The sequence below is a fragment of the Athalia rosae genome, chromosome 3 (assembly GCF_917208135.1).
Source record: "Athalia rosae chromosome 3, iyAthRosa1.1, whole genome shotgun sequence".
NCBI classification, from domain to species: domain Eukaryota; kingdom Metazoa; phylum Arthropoda; class Insecta; order Hymenoptera; family Athaliidae; genus Athalia; species Athalia rosae.
This window is the reverse complement of record NC_064028.1, coordinates 4329461-4350879: the sequence shown is the minus strand read 5'-3', so window position 1 is coordinate 4350879 and position 21419 is coordinate 4329461. Positions and strand designations below refer to the sequence as shown.

General features: G+C 42.8%; 1 protein-coding gene across 4 annotated transcripts in view; it reads right to left on the bottom strand.

Moving 5' to 3' along the window:
- The window catches only part of LOC105686378 (venom dipeptidyl peptidase 4), a 160033-nt gene extending 139645 nt beyond the window's left edge, over positions 1-20388 (bottom strand). Inside the window, exon 1 of one of the 4 annotated variants that reach the window (XM_048652154.1) lies at positions 19677-20388. In XM_048652154.1, coding sequence (XP_048508111.1) covers positions 19677-19837 — 161 coding nt within the window. In that variant the 5' untranslated portion in view covers positions 19838-20388. Of the gene's footprint in view, positions 1-16486; positions 17670-19676 lie in introns of those variants that run through there. The other 3 variants (XM_048652143.1, XM_048652145.1, XM_048652152.1) reach the window with 3 other exon arrangements.
- Positions 20389-21419: the final 1031 nt, after the last annotated feature.

Genomic DNA, 21419 nt, shown 5'->3' with positions numbered 1-21419 from the left:
ACCTGCGTACAATTTATGTAATACACACGATGTATATATGAATGTATACATATATAATAGTATGTACGTGTACAATACGCCGCACGAAAAATGGCGTGCGATACATATACGCGTGTCGTATGCCTACATAGAAAAATGTACGCGTAGCGTACCTCGACTCCGACCTTGGGTACACATCTACGGTCCGTGTATGTATAAAATGATATGTGTATAGGATATTACGTAATCCCAAAGGAGGAGTAATTAAAACCGTAACGTATACGTGAGTCGCACGAGCCGGTTATTTCATCCTCGTGTATATCAGGGCCCGGGTTTCAAGGGGATAAAAAGGAATAACAAGATTCGGAATCTCTACGACGGATTGTCGGTTGTGAACGAAATTTTTTTCTTCGTTCTCGCGTCGACGATCGCAATTCTTCCTATTTTTTTTTTTTTTCTTTGTCTTTCCATAAAACCAAAAAACGACTTCGAAATTACTTCACTCTTGATGTAATATCGCATACCTGATACGCGCGTGGGATGAGTTCGGTACATAAAATGGATTTCGTGTAATAATAATAAATATAAGGGGGCGTGGGGTGGTAACAGGTGAAGTTTACGATAGAAAGCAAATATTTTTCCACTCTGTTAACCCTCCGAAAGCTCTTCAAAGCGAACTGAATCAACGAACGTTCTGCAGGTGCACGGTAGCGTACCTCCCGGGCGATGTAACTAAAGTACATACACATACACTTATGTACCGGTGCGTGCAAACGTATGAAATATTCATGTACTCTTATTTGTACATAAGGTGAAAGTTTTTTCGTTTTTTTCTTTTTTTTTTCTTTTCTCTCCCAATAAGTAGACGGTATACTTACGTATGTATATAGAGTTCACGGATACCGCACGTTACGTATACGTATACGTGTACACCTATGTACACGTGCGTATAGCTGAACTTTGAGAAGAAAATGAAAAGGGAGCGACAAAAAGAGGGGAATTTTAAAAAAACACGACGAAGCCGAGAAAAAAAAAAAATGAAAAGAAAAGAAAAGTATACCTAAAACGAAAAACATTCCCGTCAGCGGTATTTCCGCGTCTTATATAAAAAGCTCAAAAGCTCGCTTTAGAACGGCCATTACGGACAGCGATGGTTAACGCCGTCCTTGATAATGGGCGGAAAAAAGTGAAAACCTTTTCAGCTTCAACGAATCGGCTTATCTTTTTTCACGAAATTTTCCTGCGAAAGACGAGTAGCTACGTCGTACGTACATCGGATGAACGTTTGTGCGTTATTTTTATTTTTTTTTTTTTAGCGGGTCAGGTAAACCGCGTCGAGCGAATTAAGATCGACCAGTTAATTGAAAAGGAAAAAAAGCACCCCGAAACGTCTTTCTTTAAAAAATTAAAATGCAATCCGTTAAAATACTTGCGCAGCGAGAAAAAGGGGTATGTACTTGTATATTAGATGTATGTACATACGCATATACATGGTCAAATTTTTGTTTTCCTCGCTACATGTTCAGATGTGGGAAAAATTTTTCAGATGTGGAAAAAATTTTTTACTTGATATTTTGAGGTAGCCCGCTCGTTTTTTGAATGAATAATTAATCAAGTGGGGTACTTCCAGCAAAAGATTTTTCGATTTTCGAAGCCCGAGCTTAGCTGGAGTCAGCGTAGCCAGCAGCGTAGCACTTTGTTGTGAGAAGTCACCTTCGGTTGTGAGCAGAGGTTACGCCTCAAAACAAACCGCGCGCCCGTGGCTGACTCCAGAGAAGCTCGGGCTGCCTCGTAGACCGAAAAATTCGAATATTTCGACCCATGCATGGATTGCGACGACTCAAAGTGGGTCTACGACTAAAACCAATCGATATGTCTTAATTTTTCTGCTCCCAACAGCGGATAATTGACGATTGCTCGATCGATTGCACGAGTAGATGATTTTGGCTTCCAGATTTGGATTTCAGAGCTGATTATACGTGAGATTACCCTTGAAAAGCCAAAATAAAATTCGATTTTTGAGCAAAAAATAAATCATTTTTTTCATTGGGTTTAATATGCTTTTCTGACGTATTTCGACCTCAGGAATCCGAATCTGAAAGAAAAATTGATCTATCTCTAAAATTGACCGAGTTATCGCTAATTTTCAGCTTTTTGGGGTCAAAAATAAAAAATTGATTTTTTAGTTTGTATTAATGTAATTTGAGCTCAGGAATCCGAATCCGGAAGAAAAATTGATCTATCTGCAAAAATAACGGAGTTATCGCCGAATTATCGCATTTTTTTGCATAAATTTAAGGATATCTCGAAGGGAAAAAATCGTAGCTCAATTTGGACAACGGATTCGTGTTTCGTAGGTCAAAATACGTAAGAAAAGTGCCATACGATCGATTTTAAAAAATAAAAATTTTTGGTCAAAATTGGAAAAAATCGTAAGGGGTACCCCTTGGAAAAATCTCAAATTTTGACCAAAAATTTTTATTTTTTAAAATCGATCGTATGGCACTTTTCTTACGTATTTTGACCTCAGGAACACGAATCCGTTGTCCAAATTGAGCTACGATTTTTTCTCTTCGAGATATCCTCAAATTTATGCCAAAAAATGCGAAAAAATAGGAATAACTCCGTTATTTTTGCAGATAGATCAATTTTTCTTTCGGATTCGGATTCCTGAGCTCAAATTACATTAATATAGATTATAAAATCAATTTTTTATTTTTGACCCCAAAAAGCTGAAAATTGGCGATAACTCGGTCAATTTTAGAGATAGATCAATTTTTCTTCCAGATTCGAATTCCTGAGGTCAAAATACGTATGAAAAACATATTAAACCCAATTGTAACAATGATATATTTTTTGCTCAAAAATCGAATTTTATTTTGGCTTTTCAAGGGTAATCTCACGTGTAATCAGCTCCGAAATCCAAATCTGAAAGCCAAAATCATCTACTCGTGCAATCGATCGAGTAATCATTAGATGGTGAGAATTTTTTCTTTTATAAGGCACAAATTCTGCCCCCGTGCTGAGAAAATGAAAAAAAAATTTCTCCAGACCACCCTAACACATACATGTACGTGTTTCTATGTACAGTTTTCCACGTCCGAACGACTTCAGTTTCCATATCTACTTCGAATGCGGTTGTCGTCCAATGCTTAAATCAAAGGATCGTCGGGCGCGACTAGGAAGAGAAGTTTTTTTTCTTTCTTGATTTTCCATATATGTAATATATATGCATACATTATCCTTGTTCCGTTCCCACTTTTTTCATTTTTCTTTTACACATTTGTTTCTTTTTTCTACTTTCCCTCCCATTTTTCCCCTCTCCCCTCTTCTTTTTACAATAACGATTCTCCCCTCTCGTTCACCCTCAAAGAATCTTCTCGACCCTAAAGGCCGCAATCACCTGCTGATATCGTACGGCCGATTAAACGTCGTTTTATACCCTGATGCCAAGGTAAAGCGAGGCGCCACGACCACGCGCAAAACGAAAAAGAGAGAAAAAAAAAAATGATGGAATAGAAAAATGGAAGATAAAGGATAAAAAACGAAACGAAACTTTCAGCTTTATTCTTCACCTCTCTTACCTATCTCAAATCATCATCATCATCAAATCAGAATAATTTATTCCACGCAGCAGAATTTTTTGAACACTTTAATTTTCAAGGGAATGAAAAATAAAATTCGCTATTCCAATTTTCGTTTGGGCGGAATTTCGTACATTTTTCTTCGATAAAAACCGCGACCCCGAGCGATTTTGAAACGACGTAAAAATCCTTGGACGTACATCTTCGAAAAATCAAGGAACCTAGACAGTGGGGTGACCAACTCTCCAGATTCCGGCGTCGATCGATCAGCACGTGCGGTTATCGAATTTCGCGTACCTCCGCAGTACGTACGTACGTACGTACATCGTATCAACGTTACACCTACCCCTGTACGATACACCGGTACAGGTTCGGGAACAGCGACGGCAGCGGTGGTTTTCATTTCCGTCGTAGATTCGGCGGCACCACCGAACTCGGGTACAAGACCGCACGTTTTGCATGCGATTCCCCGAAGGCTCGAGAACTGCAATTTGCGGTCGGATGGAAACAACATCGAGTACTTCGAGCCGACAAGTTTCTCGCGGCGTCGCACGTCGTTATTCCCGCCCTCGATTTTCTCTCCCCGCGTTTCCTTTTTTTTTTTTTTTCCCCCACCCCGAACTCACCCCCGAAATCCTGCCGCGAGCCCGAGATGAACATCCGTCGTACGAGGTTCTTTACGTTACGCGTTAAACAGCGCGAGATACCCCGGCGAACGCGTCGCAGGAACTTCGGGAATTTTCAATCGCCCACTCGACCGATTCTCCTTTCAAAAGTGACCCCCTCGAGTGACCCTGGCCTCCGCCCGGCTACCTATCGTCTGGAATATATGAAGAACCTTTCATAGATACGCGCTATGTGACGATCATTGCGTACATACGTATGTAATACATAACCCTGAACGATATCGGTGTGTGAGCGCGTGCAACTTCTGGGTCTCTCTGGCTTTGTGTCGAACACAATACGCGCGTTTTCCTCTTCCCTCCTCGCAGGTTCCCTCGGGCTCCAGTTGTACATAATGTATATATATATATATCTGTATATTCCCGTCTACCTATGTACGTACCTCCTGTATGTACGTTGAATACGCACTCGCTTTCCATCCGGATGGATGTACATATGTATATAGGAGGGCAGGACGACGGTGTAAGGATGAGAGGTATACCTGACGTATGGGCGTATACACGTACGTCCTATTTACCTGTACATACTTTATGCGTACATATACGTATGCTCGGTATAGGATACGCCACATTGTGGGTAAGCCGATGCACCTATAGATGGAATTTATGATCTAATGGAGAGCGAAACGCGGCATCCGTTACGTGTCGTCCTTTTTGGTTTTCGGAAAATTGTAGTTTTTCTCTATTTTTTTTTTTTATGCTCAACTCGTTTTCCCCTCCCTCGTTTTTTAGTCGGTCGAACCGCTTCTTCGCCGTTGCGACATTTGAAAAGAATTTTTTTTTTTTTTCTGCCCCGTTTACCGTTAGAGCGTACACGTAATCCGGGCAAAGCTTCCGAGATGAGATATTATACGTACAGTACAGTGTAAGCGCGCAAGTAGCGCGAAATAAAGCAAAATTGCGAACAAACCAGCTGGAGAAGGGCGGGGGAGGAAGAAAAAACAATCGGAAGATAAAGGAGGAGAGAAAGATGAGCGAGGGCTTTTTTTACGTTCGCCAAGAGTGTAAAGGGAACGGATGTACGTGGAAAAGAAGTTCTCGACAGTGTTGAGAGGTGGAATAAAAAAATGAAAAGAAGGTCGCGGTTTTATTCCGAAGCTGTACACCTACCTACCTACCTACCTACGTTATAGAGTACCCCGGTGGAGGGGAGTCCGCGTATATAAAGTTAATCCGATAAGCAGGTCGGTAAATATTGGAAGAAACGAAGCAATGATAAGAAGAAATATAGAGTAAGAAAAAGATGGCGACGAATTCTTCGATATCGTGCTATAGAGAGAGCGGCGAATGCATATATAAGAATATAGTATAAGAATAAGAAGGGGGATGAGAGGAAAATCTAGCAAAGTAGATACTGTACGTTCGCCGTATACCATGGTCCGCCCTTGTATAGGAAAAATCCGCATAAAAGTATACGTGTAACGGAAAAGCAGTATAAAATCGAAAAGCATGCGCGCGGATAAGTTTAAAAACTGGTATTAGGTGAGATACAAGTACAAACCCCACGGACCCGATCTATACCAACCGGACTTCCATGGATCGGAGGGAAAATGAAATGGGATAGAACGAATCCCCATTTTATACTTTTATCTATCTCCCGCTTGTATAACCGTATCATACGCTGCTACGGATCGGTGGAAAACTAGACGTGGCAAAAGTAACTCACCCAATACCCACATACATTATACATACGCCGCCTACCAGACCTACCAGATAATGATACGATAATTTTTTATTCATGCCAATATCTCGTTTCGAAGATTCTCTAAAATTTTCTACATCCGTTGGAGAAAAGAAAATTTCCTTTTTCTCGCTTATTTCAAAAGATGATCGCTCGCAACACCCCCTCGCCTCGGCGAAGGTCTGCTCCCGAAGAATGCGAACGTTGAATGGAAATAAAAAAAAAGAAAAAGAAATTTCGGATGGAGAAAAAGAAAAGAAAAAAAAAAAAAAACTGCCACATCGGTGTCAAAGTATTCCTGAAGCTACGGGCGACGGAACATAACGCGCGCTGCAAAGAAAGTCGAAACGTATTCCAGGAGGTACAAAAACGGAAGAATGTGGAAAAGAAAAAAAAACTACATGACAACGGCGCCAAAGGGGGTGGAGGGGGGGTGGGAGGTGGGAGGTGGGAGGTGGGAGGTGGGAAAGAAAATATTAGCCTGCAAAAATACGGAGAGAAGTGTCAAAGAGGAAAGAGAGGGAGGGTGAACGTAAGAGAACCGTACCTTTCCCATCTATTGTACAAAGGGTAATTTTTTGAAAAAACCAAATCCTTCATTTCCCCCCTGCGTTAAAATTAAACGTGATGACACAAGGACGATGATATTTGATCGGTGTGAAGAACGGAGGTGAAAGAAAATAATCTCATACGCATAAAAAATTTAATTGCATATACGCGAGCGAAAAGATTAAACCGTGGCGTGGTTATGGAAATTGGAAGAAAAGAAGAAAAAAATCCGTGCGTCCGAGCGGGTGGGGGTGGGGGTGGGTGTGGGGAGGGGGAGGGGGATGAATGCGAGGAGCTTGTGAAAATGGGGATTTTCTTAATGTAAGTGCGGTAGAAATTTTGGGTATAGGATACGAATTTTGGTTCGGTCGCGGGGGATAAACCCTCGGGCAACCCGAGTCGACCCGGATTAAGGGAGGCGCGCTTGTCAGATTAGGAACACTCGACGACACTTTGCGACGCGTGTAGTTCCCTCGCTTTGAACTTTGCGAAAGAATAATCCTAGCCCACCGTACAATTATATGATAATGAAGATATTGCCGGCACGTAGACGCGTACACCTCTGTTTGCCACAGGTAAAGGCGTGAGATGCAGTCGGTGCATGTGTCGCGAATGAAGAGAATTTTTTTTTTTTTTTTTTTTTCTCCTCTTCGAACAATTTCGGATCGGGGAGCGACGAAGCAACGAGGAAGTGCGAAATTGTACGACGTCAGGTGATACATTAATCGGCCGTATGTAGGTACCTTGTAAAGTTAATTTCAGTTGCCTTCGGGTTCGTTCCCCCCGGAGAGAGAGAAACCCTTCGAGGAGTCACGAAGTGGGGACGTACGTGGGGGGATGGATGGTTTTCGAACAAATTACAAAGTTCGTTACGTAGAAACTAAAATCCGAGTGCAGCACGTCGCTCGCTAGATTTCCACAACGTAACGTACGTTGGCGAAATTCTCATACTTCACCCATACGTACGTATACCTAGGTGTACGACATTGTCGAAATTCCGTCTCCTCGAGAGAGAGAGAGAGAGAGCTGTGGCCTGAAAATTGTCTTTTTTTTTTTTTTCTTTGAATTCGTCCCCTTTTTTTTCATTCGTACTCGAATTTTCTTATACTTGTATCGCGTACACTTATACAACCGGATAATTTAAATGAGAAAATTTTCCAAACTCGACCAATTTAAATTATGTAACTACATCGAGTAGACCTCGAGAACGAGAAGTTGTTATAAAATGAACTTTTGAATTTACTTGTCGTTGCGCGTTGTGAATATTGTTTCCTTCGTCTTTTTTTTTCGCTCCCTTTTCTTACCTCCTCCTCTTCAAAGCAGAAACGCTTCGCCCTGCTCTTGTTTTATTTGAAATTTTTGTATTTTTTTTTTTTTTTTCTTCATCTTTTTCTCATCGCCGTCCCCTTAATTCTTTCGCAATTTTTTGCCGGGACCACTTCTCTACAATAAAATATGCGCCTAAAAACCACTGGAGGTTATAACTTTTGATTATATGTACTTTTGATTATACCGAGGAACAAGAACGCGAGAAATGAGAGTGAAAAGCTTCCGAAGTACCCTTAAACGCGGTCTGTAGGTTTCCTTAAACTTTTTCAACTCTTACTTACAATTAAATAAATATACACGCGTACACCGGGGGTGTTGCTTCTCCTCGATGCTTCGTGACTCGTGGCGAAAAAATTTTCAGAAATAATTACTAAGATAACTCGATAACACGTGTCGATATCACTGTCAATTATTATCGCAAAATCTGTCCCAGTCAAATCCGTACATCGATTCGTTGACAACCATTTTTCTCGTAACGTCAATTTTATGAAAAATAGATGAGTGCGAAGAGGGTCGTGCGAATATCGACATTGAGAGCTTGATTTTCGAGCGTTGTGTCTTTGACCCTGCTGACGAAAAATGAAAGAAAATTATTATTCGGACGCTCATTTGATTCGAATTCGAATAATTTTTTTTCTATCGTACCATCGCTTTTTCTTTTTCAATCCTCTTATCGGAAATACACTCGAGCAATCTCAATTATTTCAATGTCACATTCAGCTAGGATTCGATAACAACAAATAACGCGTCGGTTATGATCCGTCCGAAAAATTTGATGCGTTGCGGCGACTGGGTGGTTTAATTTTAATCGAATAAATTTCAGCTTTGACGCGAGCAAATATTTCTTCTCTCCTCCTCTCTCTCTCTCTCTCTCTCTGTCTAGTTATTAATTTAAGCGAAACTACATACTACACCGCACCATACCCCATCCTATATATATATCTCTGGACGATAAAACTATGTACTACATAAATGAAGTGCTTTAATATGCGAATCTTTGCTGGATATTGGACACTAAACCATTCGGATGCCCCCACGTTAGGTGCAGGGATACGGCAGGAAGACGACCTACGCGAATCCCCGTCCCCGTCCTCCTCCTCGTTTTCGTTCTCCTCAACTTCCAAGTATAATACCCCTCTACCTCTGGTAATATATATCCAAGGTTCTCCTCAAGACCCGAAGTACCCAGCGAGATATTTCAGATCCGTTATGGAAGAACCCGCAGGTACGACGGATACGAACCACCGTCGAATATCACATACCCCGAAATCCCCCGCTTGTTAGCCGGAGCGAAAAATCTCCGACGACGAAGAGAAAAAAAAAACAAGAAAAGAAAAGAAAAGAAAAGAAAAAGGCGAATAATAAAAATTAGGAAAAACGCGGGAATTCGATTCGAGAAAAAGTTTGAAACGAGCCGAATCATAGGTCGGCTGATCGAGTGAAGAAGAATTAATTATCGAATCGTACGACGATGATCATCGCAAACGGAGAGAAGATAATCCTTGTTCGATTTTACTCCGTTTCAAATCCATCGCCGTCGATCGCCGACTCCGACGTTGATTAAATATCATAATTTCGACGAAACGTTTTCGGGACGAAATAAAATTACTTCCTCTTACTTTTACGAGTACGTGTATCGGAAAAAAGAGGAGATCCACACGCGCGTCTTTTAACGGGTGATACGCGTGCATGTGAAAATTATCGGCGTAGCACGAGGTGCGGAGTGACGTTATAGCTTTCGGGGTATTATCTATCCAACAATTAATTTTTCTACCTCCCCTTGATTTTAATTAAAGAATCGAATGGGTTCTACGCCGTACACGCGAGTACGACGACGCGTGTACACCGACCGTGGGATACGGACACTGCATCGCACCGACCATAAAATTGTTCTACAAATACATAATACTCGGCCGTAGAAAATTTTTAATAACGAAATTTTACGATTCAACTTTACCGTAGCGTACGGTATTATAGGTATTACATGTATTATATATAGTTTTATACGTATAATTCAGTAAGAATTTCATCGTGCAATAGGATCGTAGTAATACAATAACGTATTACGCGTCCGCAATCCAACGCTACTTCACTGTTTACCGTAAGCAATCATTCGGCAAAGTGATATTCTCGTAACAATTTGAATACCCGCGTCTACTGAAATGTCGAGGAAACTAAAAAAGAAATAAAAAAAGAAACAGAAGAAAAAAAAAAACAGACGAGCAAAGGACGAAGAATAAAGAAGAACGTATAATAAGATAAAAGACACGCACGTTTGATAACTTTTTTCCCTCGTTCGTTCTCCTTCTCGTATTCCCCCCTTTTCTTTTTTTTTCTTTTTTTTTTTCTTTTTGGCGTTACGCTCACGCAGCGTACGACGATGACGCGGTACAATAATGTGTAAAAATTCAAGAATCGCAAGCGGGGTCTTCGGATCGTTGAAAATATAATCTCCGAAAAATGACGACGCGAGTACAGCCTCTCTGCCTCTGGCCTCTGTATTAACGTGCGCCGAGTTGAAAGCAATCCCGATAAAAGCTTCCCTCTTCAACCGGTGAGTTTCACTTCTCTTTTGCGCCCGGGTATCGATATACCCTCTTTTACCCCCGTAGGTACAAGGGAGAGTCGTTCCTCGACGTAGGTATGCGAGAAATCGCCCGAAGGGATGTACACACACGCAACGGAACGAACGAACGAACGAACGAACCGACCGACCTATGAAATAACCGAGAAGTACACCCGGAATCTTTGAGAATAAGAAAACGAAGAAGAAGAAGAAAAAGAAACTCGATCCTCCGTTGAAAATTTTTACACGCTCGACAGAGTCACCGTTTTCCACGTACCCACGAAACGTACATCTTCGAAGAGAAGTGATTTCGATTCTCATCGAAAATCGGCGTACGGGGATGGAAATCCGAGGCGTAGGGCGATTCCGCGCGCCGGATTCGAAGTATTAAATTTGGCGGTGAATTTTCTGATTTTTTTTTTTTTTGTTTTTTTAGACAAGACTGAGAATCGATTTTCCGGTGTATTTGTCGCGGAGCCTTTGGCCGGGTACCAAGGGGCAATAAACGCCGAATTCAAGCGTCGCGGCGCCGAGTCTGAAAAGAGTGAGGATTCGCGAGCGCGATTCGCGTCCACCGCATCGTTCGTTGACCGTTGTTGCGTCGTACCTACCTATCCTATCTACCTATAGGTATACGTATAAGCGTGGTACGTACATACCTTGTACCGCGCAACGAGAAACGAACGACGAGTTTTGAGCTAGAAAGAGAGAGAGAAAAACGGAGACGTCAGGTTCCCCTTCGCACACACGAAACGGGTCTATCGAACGCCGGCGATTTCGCGATTCGCTTTTCACGACCGGAAGGACGTCGGACCGACGTGTAATCGAAAATTGATTATTTCAGGCCCGGAGGAAGTAGGTCGAAGAAGTTCGTCGCGGATCTCGTTCGAAACAAGGGACACCCCGTACAGCCGAGCTAAGGGGGTCTCAGGAGTCCCACGACCCGAGGTCAGATATTCAACTGCAGCGATGTAGAAAGTGAGCCTTTTATTTCTCCGCTAGTTATTCCCATCGCTCGGAGCGCGGTGCTACTCGACGAAACGTACCGTCAGTTCGCGGCAACTTTGCTCACAATTCGTCCCCGTATGCGAACTCCGTAGTTCGCACGACGACTGAATTTCCCAGGTTTGATAAGAAGACGAAACCGCTGGACGAGGTGAACGAATACGCGAACCACGTACGGAGACGAAACGGCGAAACTGTCGACTGTATATAGTTTCGAAATCGGTCACCGCTCGTAATTTCAAGTTTCGATCCGCCCTTTCGGATTGTCCGTTAGAATTTAATACCGCAAATCGAAATATCGTTTTATTGTCCGAAAAGGTCAAGTTGGGTCGAGGGTCGAGGGTCGGCCCAAGCTGTCGAGCTTCCAAAACCACCGCGATATGGTGTACGCGCAGAGATATATAATGTAGGTACGACTCGTATCGTTGTTAGCGAAGGCGAGACCCTTCCAAAAACGTCAATCCCTCCTTTTTCATTTATTATTTATTTTTTTTTTTTCACTTTTTTTTACCTCGCCGATCAAAGATCGAATTTTCGCTAAACTTAACGACGACGCGGGGCTGAGGCTCGAATCGGCAGCGAGAAGAGAAAAAAAATAGTATCGCGATTGCGAATCGACGAGACAGAGGAGGCGATAAATAAAGGAAATCAATTAGGCGAGTGGGTCGCGTACGACAAACATTTGCGTTAATTTCATCCGGGTGTTCGCTTTCCTTTTTTTCTCGGGTATCGGTATCGGTAGCGGTGCGCGCGCTCGCTCGCCGGCCGCGTAATGTAAACCGATCGGAAAATCCCCGGAGGTGCAATAAGATCACGTAAGAAATCCACGGCGATAATTTCAAGACGTTCTCCTCTCAATGCAGTCGGTTGCGCGCCGACGGCGACGTGAAAGTTGCCTTTGAATACGACTACGACGACGACGACGTCGGCCCCCCCCCCACCGTTACACCTACAGGAATGGCATTGTTGTTCACCTACGTCGACCAGTTTCATCCTTCCTATACGTAGAAAACGTAACGTTGTGCAGCTTTGTAATCTATAGGTATACGTGTACGTGTACGTACGTACGTACATCGTATCTCCTTATCCGCGCTGCAGGTCTTCCGCAAACTCTTATCTGGACCGAATGACCGAATAAAAGAAATTCGGTATACCTACAACGCTCTACTCTACACTCTCAGGATGTGCCGCGGCACGATCGATTTGTCCCTTGGGTCCGATTCGGATTGAATATACGTATACGTGTATACACTGTATACCGAATTACTACTCCGCACCGCTGAAATTTTAGATATACTTGCGTTTATCCGGTTGAGATAAAACGGGGAAAATCGTCGCTCCGCCGATCGAATTCGGACGATTCGATTCGATTCTATTTTCATATTTTAAGTACCTCGTCTACCGCCGTACCGTGAGCGCACCTTTAAACTTGAGCTACGAAACTAGGCGGCCGTGTTACCATCCTTTCACTTCTCCTCGTTTTCCTTCTTATTTTATTCATCACGACTGCAGGATAATTCCGACGAACGTAAGCGTTAGCCGCGACGACGTTGATAACCAACCCAGTGATTTATTCTTCCTATACGTATCGAATTCTTTTGTACGACGCCACTCCAACGTTGGAAGTTCGCGAAATTTCATCAAGATTCGAACGTCGAATATTTAGCGGACGCTTCGGCACCGAGGAGGTATACGCGATTGGAATTTTAGTGTACCTATGCGGGATGCGGAGCGTTCCGAGCTACGTACTCGAGGGACATTTCGCGTAACGAGCCGAAACAGAAACGGCCCTCCAAGTTCCCCTTACGTTTTCTCCCTACCCGATGCGCGTGTTTACCTGTTCATATATTTAACCGATAGGGAAAATAAATCATTTCGCGAAGCTCTGCCTCAGCCTATATCTGCTCTACGTGCTTTTTTATCTCCGACTCCCGCGAACGGCGGACTCTCGCTAACGTTCGATTTATCGCCGAGTTTCTAGATTTTTTTTACTCGATTTGGAAAATATACAGGTGGAAAATAATTTTCAGATCTTTCGACGAATCGAATGTGTAGTTCGAATGAACTTCTCCGCCGCGTTGTACGGGTATACAAGTAAACGCGGCGTCGCGTAAACTACGTCAATCGAAGTGTGTGCCCGGATTTTAATCGAATTAAGTAAGCTCGAGTCTTCCAATTAATTAGAAGATATAATTTTACAAGATTCGAAGCCGAACTTTATACGCTCTCTCTCTCTCTCTCTCCGTTTCTCCGCGTATACCGTAGACCGTTCAACGATAATATCGAATCGGGTGAGTTTTTTCTGAAATCGAAGAAAACTTTTCCCATCTCCCGAGGGGGGTGGGATATCGGGGGAATTATAAAAGGCGACGAGTAGAATAGTGAAATTGAAACTGTCGGCTGAAAAGGTAACGAGAATTGTCCTTTTTTTCAAATTCTCTTCGCTAGCCGTTGTACGGAAAATATTTTCCTCGTCGAGAGTCCTCGCGCGGGCCGGGGAGGATGAGGAGCGTCGATTGCGAGGACTTTAGCGGTGTAAGGCGGAGTGTGAGAGGAAGAAAGAAAGAAAAAAAAAAGAGCCACCTGGCCACAGTATTCGGTAGCGGATATCCAAGGAGATCCGCGACAAGATTCCACCTGGCCAGGTTTGCTTGCTTTCTTAGCCATCGCTCGGTAAATTCCATTTAACCGGTAGCTGAGAACCAATTCGTTCCCTCGTTTCGAAGCCAACGACGATTTATACGAGCGGATGGTCCGAGGAGGTGTTAACCGAAAGGTCTTCTTTCCCGAGAAAACGAGGAGTTATACGGATCCGGGATCCTCTTCCTTTACGCCCGCGGTCGTGCGGCTGGGATGCGCGGCGCCCACGGAAGAAGGATCTCGTATAAATAGATATCGGATAAAATTTATCCTCGTCCAAAAACCGTCAGGTTCAAATAAAGCGTCGCTTTTCATTCATTCGTCGGTGTGTGTATGCACATTTTACGGCTTACCCCCCCCCCCCCCCCCCCCCCGTATGAAACAGCGGTGTACGCAATAGCCCGATATTTGCATACGAAAAGATAGGCGATGTATCTTCCCATCGGTTATACATATTTTTCGCGGTAAATGTACAAACAAACTTTTAACCCTCCACCTCCCCGAATTACGCTGGATCGACGAATCGAGCGGGCGAAAAAGAGAAATGTACAGCTGTGCGAGGAAAAACTAATCTGCCTTCGAAAAATACCGTTTCATTTATTTATTCTTATATACCTATAACGTATACTTTTTTCCAGAAAATGGAAATAAATATAATTCCAAAAGAGTTTCGCGAGCGCGAACGATATAACCGATCGGGGTGGAATAGCAAGTAAGCAAAAACAATCCCTCGTAGCAAACGGGAAGAATGAAGCCAAAGTTTCCCCCACCCCTATTTCTTTTACTTTCTTCGTGTAATTTTTTTCTTTTTTTTTTTTTATTATTTTAACTTTTCCTTCTCTGATCGAATGGTGAAAATAAAAGGGGGGGAGGGGGGAGGGGGTCGGATGGAGGGGAAGCGAGGCAAAGAACTTGGGCGATTTGCACTTCCGATCGATCCCTACCGGCTGATTCCCTCTACCTTTGCACATGTATATAAACCGTAATAATAGCCATCGGTCCGGGTTCGCCGCCGCCGGTGGATATACCCGATCAAATCGCAATCACATTTCAACCGCGCGTTATACCAAAGAAACTCAATGTGTATATGTATACGTATATAGGCGATACTCGGAGCCAAGTTATACCCACATATGTACGATATAATATCCACCTATGTTCACATCTATCTCGGAGAACACCGTCTATTAAATGTACAAGATATACGTAGATACGGGTAGAATATAAGCGTTCAACAACGCATTACGCGATCCTTTCTTATGAATATGTTATCAGTTATACCGTAAAACAGGCGGCTCGGTCGTTACCCAAATGTAAGATTCATCGTCGTATCCCCGCAGTGATCGAATAGGAGGTAGGTGGCCGCTGCTGTTTGATCGGTTTTTGTACCGCGTAGGAAAAGAATCGCGCGGCCGGAGTAGTGAAGTTTGAAAAGTTACGTTTGTAGTAAGTTTGGCGAACCGATTTTCTATCCGATATCGTTTAAAGAATTTATCTATATATATATATATATATATAACGGTTACACGTAGACGGTAGGAGAGAGCTTTAACGTCGTTTAATAATTGCGATAAGAGTGGAAGAAAAATAAGAGGGAAAAAAAAAAAAAAAAAATGAAATCAAACTTCCATCCAGAACTCGGAGTTGAAGGGTTTTCAAGAAACTGTAAAACTCGTATCTAATTATGTGCATATAATATTCAAATCGACATCGAGTTTATGATCGCTGGTTACCGAGGTATAGACGCGATACTCCGAAGATCGACCGAGAGCTCGGGTTACTTTACTCAAGGCTAGTCAAACTATTGGCGCTTGTTTGAATAATCCGCGTTAGAGTTAGTTTCATTTTTAGAACCGGTCGAGTTCACGTTTAGTTCTAGTCCGCGGTACTTGATTAGGGAATTACGTAACGTACCTACTTTTAACGAGTTTGTGGAAATAAACGAATACACAATTTCAACGTACTGTAGAGATGCGGTTTTTGGAAACCGCCTCGTCGATTCGTTTCCATTATTTACAGCGGGTTTCAGGCGTTTTACGCCGTGTACACCGTTTCGAGCAATTGCATTACAGGTATACGTACACTCATAGCGGAGGGTATAAGTTTCTATACGGACGATCCACGGAGAAAACGGGTGCCGGAGTTCCGAACCAATTTAAACTCCGTTTCACCTTGGTGCGTATTTTCTTCGATTTGTTTATACGAAGATTAACCCAATTTTCGGCTCTCCACTTGTGTCTGGAATTTTGCCCGAAAATTTGGAAATTAACACTCGAACGGAAGAATGGAAGAACGGCGGTATGAATAAGAATCGAGTACAAATATTCGAAACGGTATCCCCCGCTCGACTCCACCCCTACCCCGACCCCGTCGATCGACATTTCATTTTTTTTCTCTCTCTTCTGCCCCTCCTCTCGCACTCCGATAATACCCCCCCCTGTCCCGCAATGTAGGAGAAAGTGTCACTCACCGATCCCACCAAGAATTCTCCTTCGGCGTCGACCCTCCTGTTCCTCATCGCGAGACTCGATTTTTCGCTACCCTTCTCAATATCATCAACTTTCGGAGGAATTAGAGGCTGTTCGTCCTCGAAATCACTGCTATCACTCGCCATGTTTTCGAAACGAACGTCATCCGCCAGCTAATTAAACTCCAAAACTTTCGCAGTAACGAAAAAGAGGAACACTCGACAACGTTCGGACGAATGGAATTTGAATGAATTTCGAGCACCGCGCGTACGAAAAATCGTCGCTCGTATCAGTCGAAAGTTCGCGCAACCAACAAAGAAATGTACGTCGCTCGTTCTTCTGTAAATTCCCGGTTCAGCACTAGGTGCAATATTGTCTTTGCGGTTATACCGTAAGTGCTGCTCATTCCTTTGTGAGATCGGGAAAGTACTCGGGGACTCGACCGGGTTTACCGTTCAGTTCAGTGGCACGAGGTCTCGCGTTCCGTCGTCGGTTTCCAACAACGCGGTCACACACGCCGTGAGTCCGTGAAAACGATTGTCTTCGAAAAAAAACGAATTTTCGACCAGCTGTTCGGACAAACTAGGAATCCCGCCGTTTTGAAGAAAAAAAAACACAGACAATTTTTACTCGGAGTGCGCGAATCGACGATTTTTAATTTTCGGCTGTGCGCCGCGCTCGACTTTATCGCCAGTTTGCACCAAATTATACCCGACGTACCTTCGTTTTCGTTTCACACATCGACGCGAACCGATAAATTTTCATTTCGATAAGAAACCGAGGAATATCGGATGACGCCAATAAAAACAACGCTGAAAACAATGAACTTCGTTCATAATTACGTCCGCGCGTGATACGCGATTGGATATCCTATGCGTTAAACGGGATAAGATATTCCGAATTAGAAAACAGAAAAACGACGAGAAACTGGTGGAAAAAAAAAAAAAATAGCACGAAAGTTATAACGGTTCCCGGCCGGTATAGGTATACGACGTCCACGGAGAAAGAAAGAGCCTCCCGTCCGTCGATGATTATATTTTTCTGCGCTCTTCAAAGTCTCGTGAATTAATTTCAACTGAAGAATCGCGAAAACTGTGTAATGGATTACCCTCCACGCGATACGAATTATTATGTCAATTTTCGAACTAATATTACGTACTGAAAAATAATCGTCGTCGGTTCGCGTAACTCATCCGCGGTTATCACTCTCCGTACACGGTACAGCTGTATAAAGATAAGCTTCGCGTTCATACTGTTTATTAAAATAGATATACGAACGTGATGAGACGTGGAAAACAAACGTACGTACACAGAAGTAACTCGCGTTTTGTAATGTACGTGCGATAAATAATTATGCGGCAACTAAAATCCGCATAGATATACGTAATAATGAGTGTACGGAAAATAAGCGAATAACGAACGAACGAAAATTACAGCGCCGCGGGATATAATTTGTCTTTAAGTACCGACACACACGTATCCGTGTTCAATTGTAATCTGATCGGTGCGTATCCCCTGCCTAGATAAATTTGATATACCTATACGTATGTGAATATATTTTTTTTTCCATCCGTCCGCATCGCGAAGAATTCGAGTTCCTCGAATCTTTCGTCAATGAAATTCGATACGCGGATGCAGCCTATCTCGGTGTATACGGGGCACGTAAAAATTGGCATTATTCCGCAGCAATCGAGTCGAGTATTCATTAAATGCACCGCGCGCGAACATGTACGCCGCGAAGTAACACGTGCTGGTGCCGCGGTAGGGAGTGGGGAGTGCCTAACCGTATACACTATTTCGTATTTATTACACGGTCGTAACTTTTATTTATAGATATGTTGCCAGCGAGAGAGATGGTAAAAAAAAGGTTGAGAGAAAGAAGAGACTTCGGAGTCCGCGTTGGCCTGCCCCGTCAACCTCGATACGCGTCGCCAGCTGCAGTATACGAAACGTACGAAGTGATTAAATTCCTTGAGACATCGTCCGAAAGATATGTCAAAATCACCGACCTGTTCGTAATAACATATTTATTTTCAACGTTCGAGGGAAAGCATCGTTTTGCATTTGCCGCAATTATCTCGCGATACCAACCGCGACGTTGGGGAGTGTGTTCCAAAATTAGTCACAATTAGGAGAATTTTTTTTACGACCTAAATCCTGTCTCATTCGATACGACGAATGTCCCCGTGAACGACGCGAAGTGACGCTGAAATTTCACGTGTGCACGTATGGCTGTCATGACATTCGGTGAAACTGGTACACCGTTAGTCGCGAGTCGCAAAGAAAGTTGAAAAGTTCTTCTCTACTAGGTACTCCGGAAAGATGAAGTCCGGATATCGTATACTCGTGCTCTCCGTTCAACGTTCAGCGATGCACCTTTGTTTTTAAACTTTGAGAAAATTTCGTCCGAACTATTTTTCATCGTCGACTCAGACGATTGAGTAAAGTAGGAAAAGGAGAAGAGAAAAAGAAAAAAAAGGTGCCTGCCGATGGATAAAAACTGGAGAGAAAAAGATGTGAAAAAAAATTATTCGGTTGATGGCATGATTCATCTACGTCGTTTATAATTTTTCCTATAACATCTCTGTATAACACGTTTTTTCGCGAGATGTATAGCATGTGCTAGTTTACGCGTGTAACGTTACAAATTTGTCACCCTCCTTTCATCACCCATCGGTATATCAGTTTCGGACCCGTCTCATTTATCTTCGTACGTTATTCTTTTTATTTTAATCTTTCTTTTCCTCTATGAGCTCCCATTTGTCAACGAGGGCCGTTGTCGCGATCGTCGATATAAAAAAATAAACGATCGTAGGCGAGAAAGCGCGAAATTTTCATTCCTATCAAAACTACGATTGTACTCGACTAATTGTCCGACGATGAGCTTAGACGTATGAAAAAAATCACGCTCATCGCACTCGAACAATTGTATCGAGCTGCGCAATTATCTCGAAAGGTTTCGCAGCATCCCGAGGTGACGGTAAGCGAATCGGCGCGTTCGACGATGATGCATGTGCAAAAAAAAAAAGGAAATCACGCCGCTGATAACGAGCGCAATAATAAAATCGAATCGGCATCGGAATTTAATAAAGATTTTCAATCGAAATGGCGATATTTCAGTCACTAGCGAATGTCCACGTCTACCGGCGGGTATACCCTATTTATCCAACTTGTGTGTACCTATAGGTGTACCTGTAAGAACGTTGCAGCCAGTGACCGTCGACCGGAGAGTGATTTATTACACGATGAAAACACGCGGAAGTTCGATGTCCAGTTTCTCTCCTACACAAGCCCCTTTCGCCGGTGCTGCATGACCTCAGTTCTCTCCTCACCGTGCTCTGTATTATATACATATACCGCAAAGTCTGCCGGTCTCCGGCTAAAACAATTTAGTTTCAACCCTCGACGTTACAGGTATACCTATGCCAGAACCGTGTCATGTAGGATCCTGGAACACGGCTTGCCTATAGCCGTACGTAATACACATACAGGGAATTAGATGATGTACACGTATGAAATTTACGGAACAACGTCACTTTAATTAGGTAGCCCACACTTTACGAGTTTCCTCGGTTTCCTGCTGTGGGCTGCTTTTCCACTGCTGCGGTACAACGCGTTCGCGTCGTCTATGCGCGATCGGAAATATAAAGGAAAAAAAAAAAAGATCAATTACGACTCGAGAATTCGAAAATACGAACAATCTCTCAACGTAATCCTGTTCGATTGCATCCACTTGTGCAATTATATGATTGATTACGTGCACTAGCCGTGCACGTAAAGTTCATGATAAACGAGTATTATATAAGGGGAACTCCCGGAGAACAATTTGAAATACTATACTCCTATGACTGTACGTTACGTTAGGTACAGAGGAATGATGATAATGTGAAATGCAAAAAGCGTATATACGACGGCGGAAGTAAGCGTAAAGAAAAAAAAAAGTGCAAGAAGAGTCGGCGTAACGGCGGCGACAAAGTTTCGAGAACGTGAAGTTGAAATAGCGTGCATACCATCGTTACGACGTAACTTTTCTAACGAAATCTCAACCTGCCGTCGTTCCCGCTCTTTTACATATCGCCCCCGAAGCTGCCGCGACGTAGTCGCAAATTTAAATCAAAAGCCCTTCGCTACACTGTCGCCATCGATGCAACCATCGAAAAACCAACCCTCAACTCTCCCGATTAAAAAATTCGCATCCCCCGATATCGGCGTGGTTCATTCGATATCAGTTTACCGTAGATTGACCTTTACCGGATGATATCCATCCCCGGTGTTAATAAATGTTGAAAGCGGATAGAAAAAAAGACAAACAAAAAACGATGCATTAATTATTGCGGATGAACTTCGATGCACTCGGTAGGCATATTTTATACACGGTTTATTTAACAACCTGCTACAGAATTTAATCTGGCTAATTACCAGGGGGTAATTAATTGGCTAGAAATTACCAACGATATTATAGGCACGTATACCTATAGGTAAAAAGGTAGCGGCTACGCGCGATGTGCGTGTATATATTCAGGGGAATGCAGTTATATCGTACTTTGTGAATTCGTTTGCATATGGGCGGTAAATATGATGTCGGTTTTGCAAATGATTTTGCAATGTCCCAATTTCCAGAACTGTGCATACCTATACCTACCCACCTATTTACACATTTGATATCGGAATTAGCAATTTGCCACCTATAAATGATTAGTCATGATCAATTTAATTATATTGATAATTTTAGATACGTTCAGCGAACGTGTGAATTATTATTATAATTACTGTTATTTTTTTTTCTTCATATTCGCACGGAAACGTGCACCAGGCACGCGGTGATGCGATGTTATAATCAAATGAATCGAATCGACGATGTAAAGTCAATGCATTCGACGAATGTCGCCGCAGGAGAAAAATTTGCATCGTACAGAAATATGGAAACAATATTAA